Source organism: Meriones unguiculatus, chromosome 15, assembly GCF_030254825.1.
Source record: "Meriones unguiculatus strain TT.TT164.6M chromosome 15, Bangor_MerUng_6.1, whole genome shotgun sequence".
NCBI lineage: Eukaryota > Metazoa > Chordata > Mammalia > Rodentia > Muridae > Meriones > Meriones unguiculatus.
In genome coordinates, this window is record NC_083362.1 from 75,341,427 (window position 1) to 75,357,286 (window position 15,860).

The 15,860-nt window shown below is 50.4% G+C and overlaps 1 protein-coding gene across 3 annotated transcripts; it reads left to right on the forward strand.

Annotated features, from left to right (window-relative positions):
* The first annotated feature begins 265 nt into the window (after positions 1 to 265).
* Positions 266 to 11,624, forward strand: Ackr3 (atypical chemokine receptor 3). Of its 3 annotated transcripts, none has more exons than XM_021643991.2 (2): positions 266 to 398; positions 9,776 to 11,624. In XM_021643991.2, exon 2 carries the CDS (start codon positions 9,801 to 9,803, stop codon positions 10,887 to 10,889), a length of 1,089 nt encoding a protein of 362 aa, XP_021499666.1. In that variant the 5' UTR covers positions 266 to 398; positions 9,776 to 9,800; the 3' UTR covers positions 10,890 to 11,624. The 3 variants fall into 3 exon arrangements, with proteins under 3 accessions (XP_021499666.1, XP_060224807.1, XP_021499674.1); XM_060368824.1 differs by lacking the exon at positions 266 to 398 and adding an exon at positions 6,818 to 7,701; XM_021643999.2 differs by lacking the exon at positions 266 to 398 and adding an exon at positions 7,724 to 8,373.
* Positions 11,625 to 15,860: the final 4,236 nt, after the last annotated feature.

Sequence of the window (15,860 nt, forward strand, 5' to 3'; positions counted from 1 at the left end):
CATGAGATTATTAAAGATCCACCTGAGACAGGATCAATATTTGATAATTTTGCAGAGCACTAGGACTTCTGGTTTTTCTTCTGCTGCCATCTCCCCCCATGGGGTCTAGACTTTGCAGAGGAAGGGCTCACAGGAGTGTGTTTGCGCAGGAAACAATAACCTGGAGAGGGTTAGGGGAGGGCGTGTGCGTGTGTACAAGTCTGCACGGCCGCGCTGCTGTGAGCGGGAGGAGGGGAGAGAGAGGGTTGCAAAACTGCCACCTAGAGGCGCTTTCCTGCAGCGTATATAAAAGGCAAGTCCGGAGCCTGGGAGATCTCAGTTGCTACTAACTGCTCAGCACCGGAGGACTGCGCAGCGCTCTCGCCAGGAAGGCACACCACAGTCCCCGCCGTCCTGAGGTGAGAAAGCGGTGCTTCGGGCACAGCTCTGCTGAGCCACGGCAGAAAAGGGCAGGGCTCCTGTTCTTACCGGAAATGTTTTTTTTTTTCTTTTCTTTTTCTCGGAGAACTCTTGGATCTCTGAGCTTTAGAACCTGCAGGTCTGTTTTGGAAAGCTCAGGCTGACTGCATGCTTAATGCCAGCATTGCAAACTACTGACTGCTCCTGATTTGGAGGAATTGAGTTTAGTCATTTGTGGAGGGAAATCTCGGTGTGTGTGTGTTTGCTACTGGACTCTGATTTGATGCTGGGAGTACTTAAGTTCCAGGAAGCAGAGGAACTTTTCAGAGAACGTGGAATGCCCCCTTGAGCTTGCCCAAAGCTGGCTTAGGGGTGAGTTTGGTACCACTGTTAACCCTCTCTACTTCTGGTCATCAGAAAGGAGTAGATAGAATTGGCTGTAAAACATGAAGCATGCTTCAAGAAGGGCATGTGATTATTCAAAGGTGTCCTCCAGTGGACTGCATCCAGACGGAGCGTTTCAGAGTCCAGGATGGGTTTAAACTCAGTGCTCTGGCTGTGTGTGTGGGTGGTAATTCTCGGTGCCTGAATTCTGGAAGTTGTAAATGTGAATGTTAGCAACTGCTTATCTTAATCTCTTCGTTGCATCTCTGCTAAGCTAATTTTGAGTATTGTTCTAGAAAAGTAGTGTCTAACTTTAATTGGGGGGGTGTCTAGTATTTTGTAGTTTAACTCTACTCTCCAAGTAAACTGTGAGTGTTGCCCAGTACTGCTAGGGTGCATAAAGGTTCACCGGGTCGCTGGGAGCGAGGACTGCAGTGAGGTCAGGGGTGGGTGGGCAGCCAAGCCTCCTGGCTGCTAGCTGCTAGCTGCTAGGAGAACGAGGCACTGTGAAAGGCAGACTGGCTGTCTCTTCTCTTTCTCTCTTTCTCTCTCTGTCTCTCCCCATTCATTTGCTCACAAACAAGATTAATTAATGTTTTCAAAGTGGAGTGGGAGCGAGCATCTTTTAAAGGTGTCTGGGGGCAGTAGCATCCCCGAGACCTCAGTCTGTGGTGTGCCAGTGCGGAAACTTTGCTTTTCTTCGAAAGAGCAGATGCTGGCTTTGTGTGTCTTTATTTACTTCAGGAGAATGTGAAGCTCAAATGGGTAGGACCCCAGAAAAGGGGGGGGCTGCTTTTTGTGCTTGGCTCGCTGTAGATTTTAAATGGGTAAAGCCCTGATCTTTCTCCCATCTGAATAGGAGCTCCCCCCCAAACACACACACACACACACACACACACACACACACACACACACACGGAAAACTCTGCTCCTCCCGGGAGGGAGTTGCGCACAAGCTCCAGCTTGGAAACATTTTGCTCTAATTTCCCCTAGTCTGAGCTGTAAACCCTGAATGTTACTATCCTCTGAGCTCCTCGCTGCCTCCTGGAGGCAGCAGGGGCAGGAGGGAGCTGTCTGCAAGGAGAGGTGTAAAAGTTGGGGGAGCAGAGTGCCTGCTCGCTGCCTGTTGCGCTCCTCCAGTTTGTTTTTTAAAGGGGTATGCACAGTGCAGTCACACACATATTTTTAAAGCTCCAGAAAGTTACATGGCAGCGTGCTTGGGCTTAACTGAGTCAAGACTTTGGAGGTGAGCTTATCCAGTATTAATAGGAAGTCCTTAGGGAGCTAAGAAGGTATTATGATTTCTAATCAGGCCCAGAGCGGGCCAAGGGTAGGCTTTCTAGATTTAAAAGAAAAGAAAAGAAAAGAAAGGAAAGGAAGAAAGAAAGAAAGAAAGAAAGAGAAAGAGAGAAAGGAAGAAAGAAAGAAAGAGAAAGGAAGAAAAAAACCACAAAACACCCTGGTTAATCAGAACAGTGGCTTTTTGTGTGAGGATTTGAATCAGAGAGCTCTTATTTTCAAATCTGCACAGGGAAGTTGGTTGAAGTTTCACAGAGCAGAGGCTGAAGGGCTGCTCCTTTATAAACTTAAGAGTCACTGAGGGAGGAGGGAAGGGCCTCAATGATTTTAGAACTTTTATTGGGCCTCAATGATTTCAGAATTTTTATTTTTTTTTCTCAGCGATTTTGTAGCAAACAGAATGGAATTTAGGCCCAAAGGCTTTTGTAGTTTTAACTTAAGCAACCAGGGATTCTTACAGACTGACAGCGCATTAAAATGTTTCTTGTTGCTTGTTAGGTTGTTTGGTGCCTGTGATTCCAGAACTCCAGAGGCTGAGGCAGGAGGATTGCTGTGAGTTTGAGGCCAGCAATTTGGGTTATGTTGCATACATACCATGTCTCAAAATAACTATATAATAAACAAATAAAAAGTCTTGTAGCTGAGATCTAATGTGTTTAGATAAACTTTATAATCAAGAATTATGAGTGTTCTCAGAATCCCCAGGCACCGGGACACCTATCTTCTAGTACAATGGAAACAGCCTGAAGAAAGAAACAGATGGGACCTGGTGGCAGGCAAGGGCATTTTCTGCAGGGGCTAGCTGATGCCTTCCTTGTTAAAAATCTACTCATGTAGAATTGTTTTAAAAAGGGATGGGTTGCCTGCGTTCCTCCAAACTCCACTTTAAAAAAAAAAAAAAGTTGTTTCTTATAAACACACACCAGGGATTGTGGGAGTTTTGTGGTGACAGTTTTGCAAAGGACACATAGGTTGGAAGTGGATGGTTTCTTGTACTCTAGCCCACAGATGGGCCAGATGGAGAAGACTATGTCAGGTGGCCTTGAAGTGCTGTGGGTAGATCCCTGGGCAGCATGGGATGCTGATTTGAGGGCTGTGTCCGCTACATAGCTGGCATCTTCCAGATTTCCTCTTGTCTCTGATACCCGGGGAGGGTGGTATACAGGAAGAGCCTAAGCTTCCGTAGCATGGACTTGGGAACCCTGGACCTTTCATTGTCTTGCCCAGGTCCTAAGCTGGTGGGAGTGCAGGCCCTGGCTATATCCTGCCAGCTGGCAGCCTTTGTGTGGCACAGGGACGTCTAGATCTCAACACTAGATGCAGCTCTGCTCCCTTGGGTTACTGAACACAATGGCTCTGATCCGGTTTCTGGATGGGACATTCATTATGTCAGTGAGTGCTCACAGTACAAGAGGCTTATGTGTTGGTGGGAAGTTCAGCCAAGAGCCCTGGGGATAGGTAGCCTGTATCGGAATCAGGGTGTGGGGGTTTCTCTCTCTGTATTTATTATTTTTTGAGTTCTCAAATAATTCAAAGCAGTTCCTTACTTATATGAAGTAAGGTCACTCAGGGCCACAGTGAATGTGTGGTCAAGACAGCATTGTTTCCCATTGACTGAGGGGAAACAAGGGGATAGACTGAGCCCCTTTCTGCGCTCAGAACTAGCGTTTGGCCATGGAGAGCTGCCTGGGTGGATGTCACCTAGTTTAGGTGTGGCTTTAAAGTAGACTAAATAGGGGAGATGATTAATCAGCAATATTGTAGCCATCATTTCTGCCATGGACAGTTGCCTCACAGCTGTGGGTTGTGTAGTGGCCAGACTCCCGCTGCAGTGGCACTCTGTGCCAAATGAAACCACCGTGCCTGCAGCACAGGACCCAAGTGGAAGCTGCTGAGCCTGGATCTTTTTAGCCAGAGTGTGGACAAGCTTTGTAGATACTTCTGTTTTCATCCCTCTTGTCTCATCACCTGCCCTGACCTGTTTCCAGAGGTGAAGATAGTGAACAGGCTGGACAAATGTCACCCCTGACTTGAGTCCACACTTAATCTCTCCAGAAGTGCCTGGGGCTGGGGCCACATTCCCCTACTTGACTTCTGTGGGCCAGGCCTTCCCAACAATGTGACAACTTTTGTCTTTAAACCCTCTCTGTTCCAAAGTCTTGACCTTTCTCCAAACCTGCACTTTCATAGATGGGCTAAGGCCAAATCTCCTTGCTCAAGGCCCACTTCTGGTCTCTATTCCCCTTCATAGAAACCGTCTCTCACCTCTCAGCAACACCTCTGTGACATCGCTGACTTGCCGCCATTCTCAAGACACCCCACCTTACCACTGAAGGATGTACCCATGCCTGGGAGGCTGCCAAGACTTTGTGCCTTCCTGATGGCCTTGTTTATGATGGTGGGTGCTTGGGGGAGGTGGTCCTGGTTTGACATGCTCACCTGCCCCAGCACAGTGCTTTCGAGAAGAGACGGACTGAAACCAGTTGGGAAAGGGTTGCAGCTGAGTGTCTCTGGATGTGCAGGGCTGCTCAGGCTGTCGGCCTCCCTGGAGCATGCCTGACTGCGTTAGCAAGTCACGGTGCTCCATTGCTTGAACAAAGGTGAACGAAGGTTGGACGGAGGTGGGGAGGAGGTTTAGAGGGTAGCAGTGTAGACAGCTTTGTGGTGCAGTGGAATATGCAGGCTGTGGAAGGAGGGGTGAGACAGGCAGGCTGGGGAGGGTCTGCAGGTCTCCGATGGGATGTGGCGAACATGTTGAGGCAGTTTGCTGAACCTTAGCCAGACACCTGAACACACTTGGCAGTCTCTCGAAGGGTCTATCTGTGGATAAGGACATATGGATTGCAGCCCAAACCACCACCCCATGGAGACTCTAAATGTGGAGACTCTAATTCTGGTGCTGTCCCAGCATGCTAGGGAGCTTAGGCGCGCCATTGGGAAAGAGCTGGATGCCACAGGCTGCTCCCAGCTGCTGGCTGTTATTATCCAGGACATTTCATGGAGAGTAGTCAACCTTAGAAGCGAGACAAACTTCTGAGGAAAGTCTTCCTCTTCACAAAGAGGAATCTTGGGCCATTGGCACTGAGAGGCATGCCTGAACCACTTGCTAGGCTGTGGACCTGTGGGAGAGCTGGACAGATGTGGGTGCTGTTTGTGTGCAGGTGATGGGTAAAGTTACTGACAGACAAGAGTGACGGAGCTAAGAGTCAGCCTCTGCAGAAGGAGCCCAATCAGACACTCGTGCTCTCGGTTTTAGTGGTGTCTGCTGTCCAGAAAAGCTGAACACAAACCTTTGATGTCAGTGGCCCATTGCCTCCTCTGTTAAAATTCACGTAATTTTGATGTAAACTTCTGAATTTGGGGGGGGGGTTCTGGAATAAAAATAACAAGGCTGTCTCTGCAGTTGCCCTCTATTTACTTTCCCCGCCCAAAGTCTTATTCTCATTGCACATCTTTGTCTGGGTCTCAATATGCATGCATTTGCATATAAAAGATGCATGATTTTGCCTTTTCTCCAGCATCAGTGGGATTGGCCTACAGCAGCAGAGCATCTGCTTTTTGCCTTTTGCGTCATAGTTTGCCATTCACTGCCCTTCCCTCTCATCACGGCTGTGCTGCAGTCATAGATTAGATGTACCACGTGTTACTGAACTAGCACTGTTGTTGCCAGCAGGTTTTTGCTGGCAAACGAATGTCACGTTACTAGATACCTATGCTTGAGAACATGAGGGTATATCAGGGGGAGGTTCTCAGACGTGTAAAATCACATCCTGAGGCTCTGCTCATCCCGCCCCCAGCATCCTTTACCCAGATGCAGTACACTGGAAGTGTCTGCAGTGGGTTTCATTCTGGCCTTCCCAGGGGTGGACTTTGAATGCTCAAAAGTGAGACCGCATGCTGGGGCACCCCACAAATCGCTCTTCACCTCTGGCCTGAAGACAACAGGGAAGGAACCAGGGCTGATTGCAGCAGTGGGCAGGGTGAAGAAACCTCTTTGTGGTCTCCTTGGTTGTCAGCCCTCCTCGTTGCCAACACAGACCGCCCTGTCATGATGGCCAAGAGACTTTAATTCTGGACTCCAAGAGCAGGGGCCTGCCCATCCAGATTTGTATGGAATGTAACTGGTTCCTCATGAACTGCCCGGGAATCCCCTATGTCTACTGGAGGGCGTCCAGGTTCCCATGCGGGAGGTCCCTGGAGTCTCCTTTCCCTCCACTGGCCTTCACATTCAGGTGTCTCTGGGAGCTTTGTTCAGGATGATTGGAGCCCAAGGAACATGGGTGGATTTCCTTTGGTTAACTGGGTCATGATTCTGTTTCCATCAGAAAAAAAAGGTTGCAGGTCATTTGCTGAGGGATAAGCAAGAAATGGCGTCGGTGATGGGCAGGTGTTACTAGCGTTAGGAGGGCACATACCTGATGTCTTGCATGGGCTCTGTGACTGCAGACCACACCCAGGTGACATGCAGCTTCTGTTGTCCCCAAGAAGATGGATTGTCCTGCCATTGGCTCTTTTTCTGGAATCTGTCTATTTGTTTCTAAAACCTAATGCATGAAAGATGTCCAAATGACAAAGGTCAGGCGGCGGGTGGCCCTTTGACATCTTTGCTTTTGTTTTCTTTTAGTCGCCTGTTTGAAGCAGAGAATGTCTGGTTGCTGCCTTCTTCCTGGTCTCCAGCAGCTTTCTACAGTAGGGAGGGGACATCCGATCAGGGGGAAGGTGGGTGGTCAGGGTGAGTTTGTCACCTGGCTGAGGTGTGTGATGCCCACTGTAGGTGACTGGTAGTCACAGTGCCCGGTGGAGTCGCCAGCTTTAGCTCTGTCCTTCAGAATAGGACCATAACAGCTTCTCCCCTGCCTGAGACTTTCCACAGTGCCAAGGAGCCTCAGAAGTGGGGACAGATGTGGGGCTGGGGCTCTGTGCCTACCCCTGAAACACTGCTGTGATTCTGGGACCCAGTGATCACAAAACCAAGGTTCCTTTCCCAAAGATAAAAGCCAGAAGCCAAAGGGCTGGATGGGGGTCCCCAAGCCCCTGCTACCATCCACTGCTGCTCTAGAACCCAAGAAAAGCCAAGACTGGCAGGTGAACATGAGAATCAGAGAGTTGATTCTGCAGGAACAGTGGAGGGATGCACTTCTGTCCCCTGCACTGCATGGTACCTTCCTGGATCGTTGCCAGCACTACGCATGCCTGGGCACTGAAGGCAAGGGAGGTGGGAGCAAGGAGCTGCCTCCTGACGTGCGGAGAGCAAGAGAACAGGTTCAGGACCCAAGGTCAAGCAGTCTAGGCTTGGAGCCAGTTCTTTCTTTTCACTCCCCACGACTGTGGCTACTGAAGCCATAGGCTGGACCAGTAGGTCAAGGAAGGGCTCAAACAAGTGCCAGTCAAGCACTCTCTGGTCCCCATTGCCATCCCTCCTTTTACGTGGTTGTGGGCCTTGGATTGTCTTTTAGCCAATCTCTGATCCTCTCAAGAGACTCTGGGTCAGAGGAGACTGACACAGACTCTAAACCAAGTCTCTTGTAATCCATGCAGGATGACCTGTCCATACTGGATGAGGATGATCTTGAACTCTTGACCTTTTTGCTTCCACCTCCTGAGTGCTGGGGTTTATAGGTTTGTGCCACCATGTGCCTTTTTGTTTGTTTGTTTGTTTTGAGACAGGTTTCTCTGTGTAACAGTCCTGGCTGTCCTGGAACTCTGTAGAATAAAAGAGAATCTTTGCCCCGGAGTTATACAGGACAGAATTCTTACTTCGTTCCTTCCAAGTCATGAGTTCAGAGTGGAGAGTTAGTGCCTCTCTCTCTCTCTCTCTCTCTCTCTCTCTCTCTCTGTGTGTGTGTGTGTGTGTGTAGCAGTTCTAGGTAACCTGGGGTTGGCACTCTTCCCAGAGGCCAGTCTGTAAGTCACTGAGGCCCCATCTTTTGGAAGGCCCTCTCTGTAGTCCTGACAGCGTGTTTTGTAGTTCTCAGGGCTACAAAACCAGCACCTTCTAACCTGCACAGGCTTGGATCCACCTGCCAGTACATCTCTGAGAGCCATCGTCCTCTCCGACCATGGGAGACCCTCTGAATGGGGCCTCTCAGAGCCGGGAGCAGTTTGCTTTAACTGGGTTATCTGCTCTGGGTTGGGGGAGGGGCATAGGTGGCCTCAGAAGTCATCTCTTTTCAAGATCTCAGTGCTGTTGTCTTAAAGAAGAAAGCCCTCTGAGTAACTGTCATCTCCCAGCTCCTGACTCCCCCGCGGCTGGGTACTTAACACTACTAAGAGCACATTGCCGGCATTCAGGTTAGTGAGGTTGGGCTTTGCTAAGGGAGGGGGGTAATTGGCCACTTTTAGCTGGAGAGTCCTGTGACCCTCCACTTCTGGCAGGTGTCCTGGAGGTGAAGTTTTGAGGAGTTGTGTCCTTCTACCTTGGGGCAGCAGACACAGTGGTTAAATCTTAGCTTAGATGTGACTGAGAAGCTATAATTCTAACCCAGAAAGGTCCAATCCTGGATTCTGTGGCTTTTCATACCTTGGGGGTCGGCCACCTGGGCACTGACCCACTGACTGCTGTCCCCGTGAGAGTTCTCATGCGTAACCTGGGGTCCATTGTCAGTGAACCTGAAAGACAAGCTTGGCTCTATTTCAGCCATCACCGGTGATAGGTGCCATCATGTGACCGGATGCCTGTCCACTCTAGTCATTCAGTGTGGTTTGGCTGGGATGACATGGATGATTGTCCCAGAACCATGGACAGATGGGTGATTGAAGACAGCTCCCTGCAGTTCCCACAGTGTCTGTGGAGAAATCACCCCAGGCACAGTGCTACACTGGGGCCAAACTCCCACTAGGTGTGACACGATGACAGCTAAGAGTGTTGGCCTCAGGTCAGGCAGGTCAGCAGGGACATCAATCAACAGGGCTCATCAGCCCTGCAGAGATGCAGCAGGTGGCTGGTGGCTTATGTGCCTTGAGTCTTGGCACACAGTGCTCCTGAGTCAATTGAGCGAGAAAGACATAGAAACCCAGGCGGAGGCTGAAAGCTTGAGGCAGCTGGCTGGCTGCCCTCAGTTGAAAATTCCCAGCAAGCTCAGAGTCTGTGAGTTCGGGGTACAATCCTGTGGCAGAGCATTCCACACAAGCTAGCACTTGAGGGCAACAGAGAGGACCCAGGGAGGATCCAGGTTAGCAGACGGGTATTGCAGAAAGGCTAAAAACAGAGTCCTGTTTTAAATGCACATCAGAAGAGGACTTGAAGCACTTTCATTAAGACACCGAAGCAGCACACTTGCGATTCTCATGCCAGGGGCAAATCAACCCTGCCGCTCTTGGGGATGCCAGTAAAATGGCTCTGTGGGCTCCTGCTGCGCGCAGGCAGGCCATCAGCATTGCTGTGGCCAGGGCTCTACTGTCTGACACTTCTTTGGCCCCTGTATAATGTTGATTTCACACCCAGGACACAGCCAAGCTGATGCCTCGATAACAGCCTCCCTCCAGCCCCGTGTAGCGTCAGCTGGGTGTGCTTGATTTTTCTTCCTTGCAGTCTGCGATGGTTGTTTTCTTTTCTCCTTCCTTTGTGAAGACATTACAGAGCAAAAGCCAAACAGATGAGTGTTCTCAGTGCCCTGGGAGAGTGTTTCGCCTGAGACCTGAGAACAGTGAATGATCTTGCCTGTCTTACCCCTCCTGTTTGCCTTGGCTGTAGGTCGCGTGCTCGCTCTCTCCGGACCATGGATGTGCATGTGTTTGACTATGCAGAGCCCGGGAACTACTCTGACATCAGCTGGCCCTGCAACAGCAGCGACTGCATCGTGGTGGACACTGTGCAGTGCGCCAGCATGCCCAACAAGAGTGTGCTGCTCTACACGCTCGCGTTCGTCTACATCTTCATCTTCGTCATCGGCATGATTGCCAACTCTGTGGTGGTCTGGGTGAATATCCAGGCCAAGACCACAGGCTACGACACGCACTGCTACATCTTGAACCTGGCCATCGCCGACCTGTGGGTCGTCATCACCATCCCCGTCTGGGTGGTCAGCCTCGTGCAGCATAACCAGTGGCCCATGGGTGAGCTCACCTGCAAGATCACACACCTCATTTTCTCCATCAACCTCTTCGGGAGCATCTTCTTCCTCGCGTGCATGAGCGTGGACCGCTATCTCTCCATCACCTACTTCCCCAGCACCTCCAGCTATAAGAAGAAGATGGCGCGCCGCATTGTCTGCATCTTGGTGTGGCTGCTGGCTTTCTTTGTGTCCCTGCCTGATACCTACTACCTGAAGACGGTCACTTCTGCTTCCAACAACGAGACCTACTGCCGGTCCTTCTACCCCGAGCACAGCATCAAGGAGTGGCTGATAGGCATGGAGCTGGTCTCTGTCATCTTGGGTTTTGCCGTTCCCTTCACCATCATTGCCATCTTCTACTTCCTGCTCGCCAGAGCCATGTCAGCCTCAGGTGACCAGGAGAAGCACAGCAGCCGGAAGATCATCTTCTCCTACGTGGTGGTCTTCCTGGTGTGCTGGCTGCCATACCACGCGGTGGTCCTGCTGGACATCTTCTCCATCCTGCACTACATCCCGTTCACCTGCCAGCTGGAGAATGCGCTCTTCACAGCTCTGCATGTCACGCAGTGCCTGTCCCTGGTGCACTGCTGTGTCAACCCTGTGCTCTACAGCTTCATCAACCGCAACTACAGGTATGAGCTGATGAAGGCCTTCATTTTCAAGTACTCAGCCAAGACGGGCCTCACCAAGCTCATTGATGCCTCCAGAGTGTCGGAGACAGAGTACTCCGCCCTGGAACAGAACACCAAGTGACCGCTCCGCAGGGGTGTGGGGGCGTGTGTGTTGCAAGTAGGGCGCCGGGCCCTGTGGCTTCTTGAAGAAAGCAGTGTAGCGTTGGGTCTGGTTGCTTGAGTGCTATGAAGAAGTAGAGGCGTGTGACATGCTTCCTGTCTCTCATTCTCCGGCCAGGGTGGCCGTCACCTGGGTGCTCATCCCAACGGCTGGCGGCAGGCAGAGCTGTGTATTAAAGCCAGCATCAGGACAGGCTCATGTCAACTTCTGTACAGTAGAACCTTCTGTGTTTCCTCAAGTTTTTACTTGGTGACTTTTGTATTTAAGTTTTAAGACTTTATTTTCTCACTATGGATTACCTTATAAATGCATTTGAAAGTTAAATATATTTTAAATATTGTCTGGGAGGCGTGGTGCTGTTGTATTTCAGACCTTGTAGGCCTCAGAGTAGCTGGACTCGAGTTTTGACTAAGGATGACAATTGTTAGCTGATTTGAAATTACATATATAAATATATATATATATATATAAAATGTGTGCCGGTCTTGGCTGAGAGGTTTTATTTACAGAGGTTTTATATCTGTGCAGTGTCCTCACGCCAGCACAGGGTATGGAACAAAAACTGCCCAGCAGTGCAGTTTGTGACATGGACCGTATTGTAGAGTTGTTTCCGCCTGAAAACCCATGAACAAAGGGAACGGAGCGTTCTCTCCATTTGTAAGTTATTTTTTTAATAAAGATTTTTTGTTTCCTAAAGCTGCATGTGTGCTTCACTTTTGAAAGCAGGCTTGGACTTTGGGTGGCATGCGTGGCACCAACAAATGGAAGTATGTGACACACACATGCTAGAAGAGTAATAAGTTCAACGAGAGGACCATCGTGAAGCCCAACCATGGCTCAGGCGGGAGGGCTTCCGGGGCCCGGGAGGATGGATGTGGGCAACAGCAGCATCTGAAGGACCCTCTTCAGGAATTGGTGAGCTTAGGGGAGGATGGACAGGGCGGGGTGGGTGCATCTCAGTGGCTGTCGAGTCGAACGGGCTGTAAAGAATGGTGTTGCTCACTGTCCGCCCAGAAACTGTGCTCGGGTTAACACCACCCTCTCCCACAGCCCCATGTGCCTTAGAGCTTCCTGCTGAGGGCGTGGGGTTGGGCTGCTTTCCCGTCCTTCCCATTGGCTGTGTCGGTGAGCTGTGTATGCTTCGTGACTCCCCGGGCACAAAGTACCTTCGATCCCAGCACTCTGGAGGCAGAGGCAGGAAGGTCACGGCTAGGGCCAACCTGATCTACACAGTGGGTTCCAGGCTAGCCAGGACTACGTGGTAAGTCTCCATTTAAAAAAAAAATAGTTTTGAATGCCTCCTAAGTGATGCAGGGAGTGAGTTTCTGGCCTGTGCATTAATTTACACTGTGCTGAGTTTGAAGTGTCTTTGACATGGGGGATTCCTACCCTCATTCTCCATGGAGCTAAGGGAATGCCAGGCAAGTGTTTGAGGCAGGAGCTCAGAGATAGGCTGGCTCCCGAAGCCGACTTTCCTGCTCCGGCTCTGGGGCTGATCTGCGTGGGGGCTGCTAGCCCATGCACAGATAGTTCAAAGCCGAAGCGCTGATCTGGAGAGCCTGTGGCTGCCCTGCTGTAGGAAGGCCCCTGGGTCCTGGGCTTTCCCCCATTCACAGCCAGCAGCCTTACAGTTTCCCAGGGGCACATGGACCATGTCAGCTGCAGGGCACCTATGTCCTGTGAAGAGCTCCATGCCTGAAATTTTACTCTAGGGCCTTAACTTGTATGAATGCCTGCCGCGTGCACACCTTCGTCCTTTGGTGTTCGAACAATTGGCCTTGATCCAGAGAACATTATGCTTAGATAGCAATGATACAGACCGTGAGATAATAGTCTAACAACAGGCAAAATTACTGACGAGGGAGAATAAGAAAAATGGCCATTTGAAGTCAGGGAAAATTATAGCCCAGTGTGTGTCCCTGACAATGAACAGGGACCTTATGTCTGCTCCGAGGTTGTGAGTGGTTCAAATGAGCAGAAACACTCTGAAAGCAGTAAACTGGAGAGGCAGGTGGGGGGGGGGTGTCTGTTGCTCAGCCCTGCATTCAGTGGAAATAGTCAACATACCTCACCTCTAGCTTTGAGCCCCTGAGGACTCAGTTGGCCAGTGAGGACCTCCTGTCTTTCTCTAGAACACTGCTGAGGTCATAGATGGCTGTACCTTGCTGGGGTGGGCAGGGGCCTTTAATGGTCATTGGTCTGTGATGATGCCTGATACGCCCTTTCTGCCTGGTCCTCAGGCAGGTCTCCTGTGCTAGCCTTAGTCCAGTGGCTCCTGATGCCAAGTCCTTGCCATGTGGGATCCTGGGGGTGTTAGTTGGACTTCTTGGCCCTTTCTTCTTTTTTATCGCTCTGTGCTAGAGGGCAGCCATCTAGCTGACTTCCCACTGAGATGAGAAGACTGAGAGAGAAGGTTTGTCAGCCTGTGCCTTTTCACCAAAGAGATTTCCTGTTATATGAACCCTACCCACCCCACTCCCTCCACCCCACCCCACCCTCTCACCTCCATCCCGTCTACCCCCCTACCAACCCCTGGCAAAAGGTTCCTGACACGTGTCAAGTCTGCTATCTCCAGGGTGTAATAAACACCATCTCTGTTTCAGGGATGGCCAAGGGTTTGAGCTCTCTTTGTATTTCTACAGATCCTTCTTTGTCCTCCTAGGACAGATAGCAGGGCTCCAAGACCTGCTAAAGAGCCCTGCTAGCTATACTCCAAGTCCTGCCTTCGGTTTCTGCAGCACATTTTCTGGGCACTATGGGAGAATGGACAATCAAAGAGTAGGGAATGTGCTCAAAGGAACGGGACATCCCTTAACACGGAAAGAATATTCTGCCCCACTCTATGTATGTGAACATGGAGGAGGCAGAGGCAAGAGTGTGTGAGGGGTAGATAGGGTGCAGGACCTGGCAGGAAGAGGGAAGCCAAGAGACCCTGATTTTCCCTAAATCTAGACACTAGAGCCCCAGGAATTCTGTCATTTGGTGTGCTTGCTAGTTTTAAGTCAACTTGACACAAGCTAGAAGCAATTTTTGGAAGAAGGAACCTCAGCTGAGAAAATGCCCCCTTCAGATTATGGTGTGTTTTCTTGATTGGTGATTGATATGGGAAAGGCCAGTTAATTGTGGTTGCTTCCATCTTTAGAATGGTGGTCCTGGGTGCTATAAGAAAGCAGATTGAGCAAGCCGTGGAGAGCAGTCTGATAGGAGACTTTCCTCCATGGCTTCTGCCTCCGGATTCCTGCCTTGAGTTTTTCTCCTGACTTTCCTCAGCCTTGGGCTGTTGCCTGGAATTAGAGGCTGAAATAAACCCTTTCCTCACTGCAGTAGGAATCCTACCATGACACTTTGGATCCAGTCTTTTGGCTCCCTTTGTGAAGGTGAGATCTTTCAAGTCACCACCTTCCAGCCACCCAGAGAATGAAAGCCTTACAGGCCGGAGCCACGCCTCTCAGAACTCTGTCCCCCTCTCCTCTCCCCCCCCCCCCCAGGGCCGGGCAGGTGTCCCAGGCATATCAAGAGTACTTGCTAGTGCTGCTCACTGCTCCATCTGGCCTGATGCATAAACTGTTTACTTTGAAAGTGGCCTGGGTTTTCTGGAAACGACGAATGATGGCTGTCAAAGCTCTTGGCATCAAGGAACAAAACCTAACCACTACTCAGGGGCCTGTGCTCTTCTGAGGAGTCTCATGAAAGCACCCATCCCTGCAACCAGCAGGGTGTGGGTACCCCGACACACACACATTTATGTCCACAACTGTCAGAGAGTCAAGAAGTTTGAAGTCATTGTACCTGAGGCTTATTGGGGCCTCCCCTGGAAGCATCTGTAGGAGTCTGGTTTATTTACTAGGACAAGGGAATTCTGCCTTCTGGGCTTCTCCCTGGGGACACTCTGTAGCTGATGGTCCCAGACAGTCCCATCTACACCAAACACAATGCCTCAGACCTTGGGAGAAATACAAAGATCTATGGACCTTCATGGGGTGGAATGGGATGGTATGGGTGGCATAGAATGGAGGGGGTGGGCACATCCGTAGAGAGGTCAGCAAGGCAGCACCAAGGTTCCTGGCTTGGAGAGCAGGGTCTCACCTCTGAACTCTATATTGCTTCCCTGTGGATTTTGGTCCTTTAAGAGTGATGGGTTCAGGTGGGCCAAATACTTCAAAAGATCAGCCTTCTACCTCCAAAACTCTCTTACTCCTCTATGCCTACACCTTCAAGAAAAGTTTCTGCTCAGCCTTGGTGGGGTGCCTTCCTGCAACCAACCCCCTCAAAGTCCCTCCCCCAGGGCTTGATTCCTGGGATACCATGATGGGGTATTGACTTGCCTGCACAGGTTGGCTTTGCAGTGCTTTAGTGTGTTTGACATAGCTGGGTCAGCTGTGGGTCACCCCTCCTAGCAACATTTTCTTCCTCTATTCTGACTCCCACACCCGCACACGCCTGCTTGCATATGTCCACAGACTGGGCTTGCCATTGCTCCTGTAGCCAACACACTTGCAGACATGGTTTCCAACGTCATGTTTGAGATGAATCGAGTGAGCATTCTGGCTATCATTTGAGGTTCTTCTCTCTAGAAGGCTTGGTACCTCTCATGGTGGGGGCAGCTTCAGGAGTAGCCCAAGGAGCTGTCACTGTTTACCATGAAGGGAACTGAGGAAGGCTTTAACTTTGCTGCGCCCCAGTTGCTCTTCTGCAACATTGGACGCAATATGCCTTGTCCCAAATGGTTATGGTGGTGACCAAGTCACAAGGTCCTTGCAAAGCGCTTGCAGAACGTGCAGAAGACAGCAGCTGGTCTATCGTCAGTCTCTCGGCCACTTCACTCTTACTTTGTTTTACTTTGTAATAAAACATTCCAGAGTGAGGTGACAGAGCATTTTCTTTATGGCTCACCTGCCTTCACTGTGGTTTTCTCCTGAGGCAGCTGTCCCA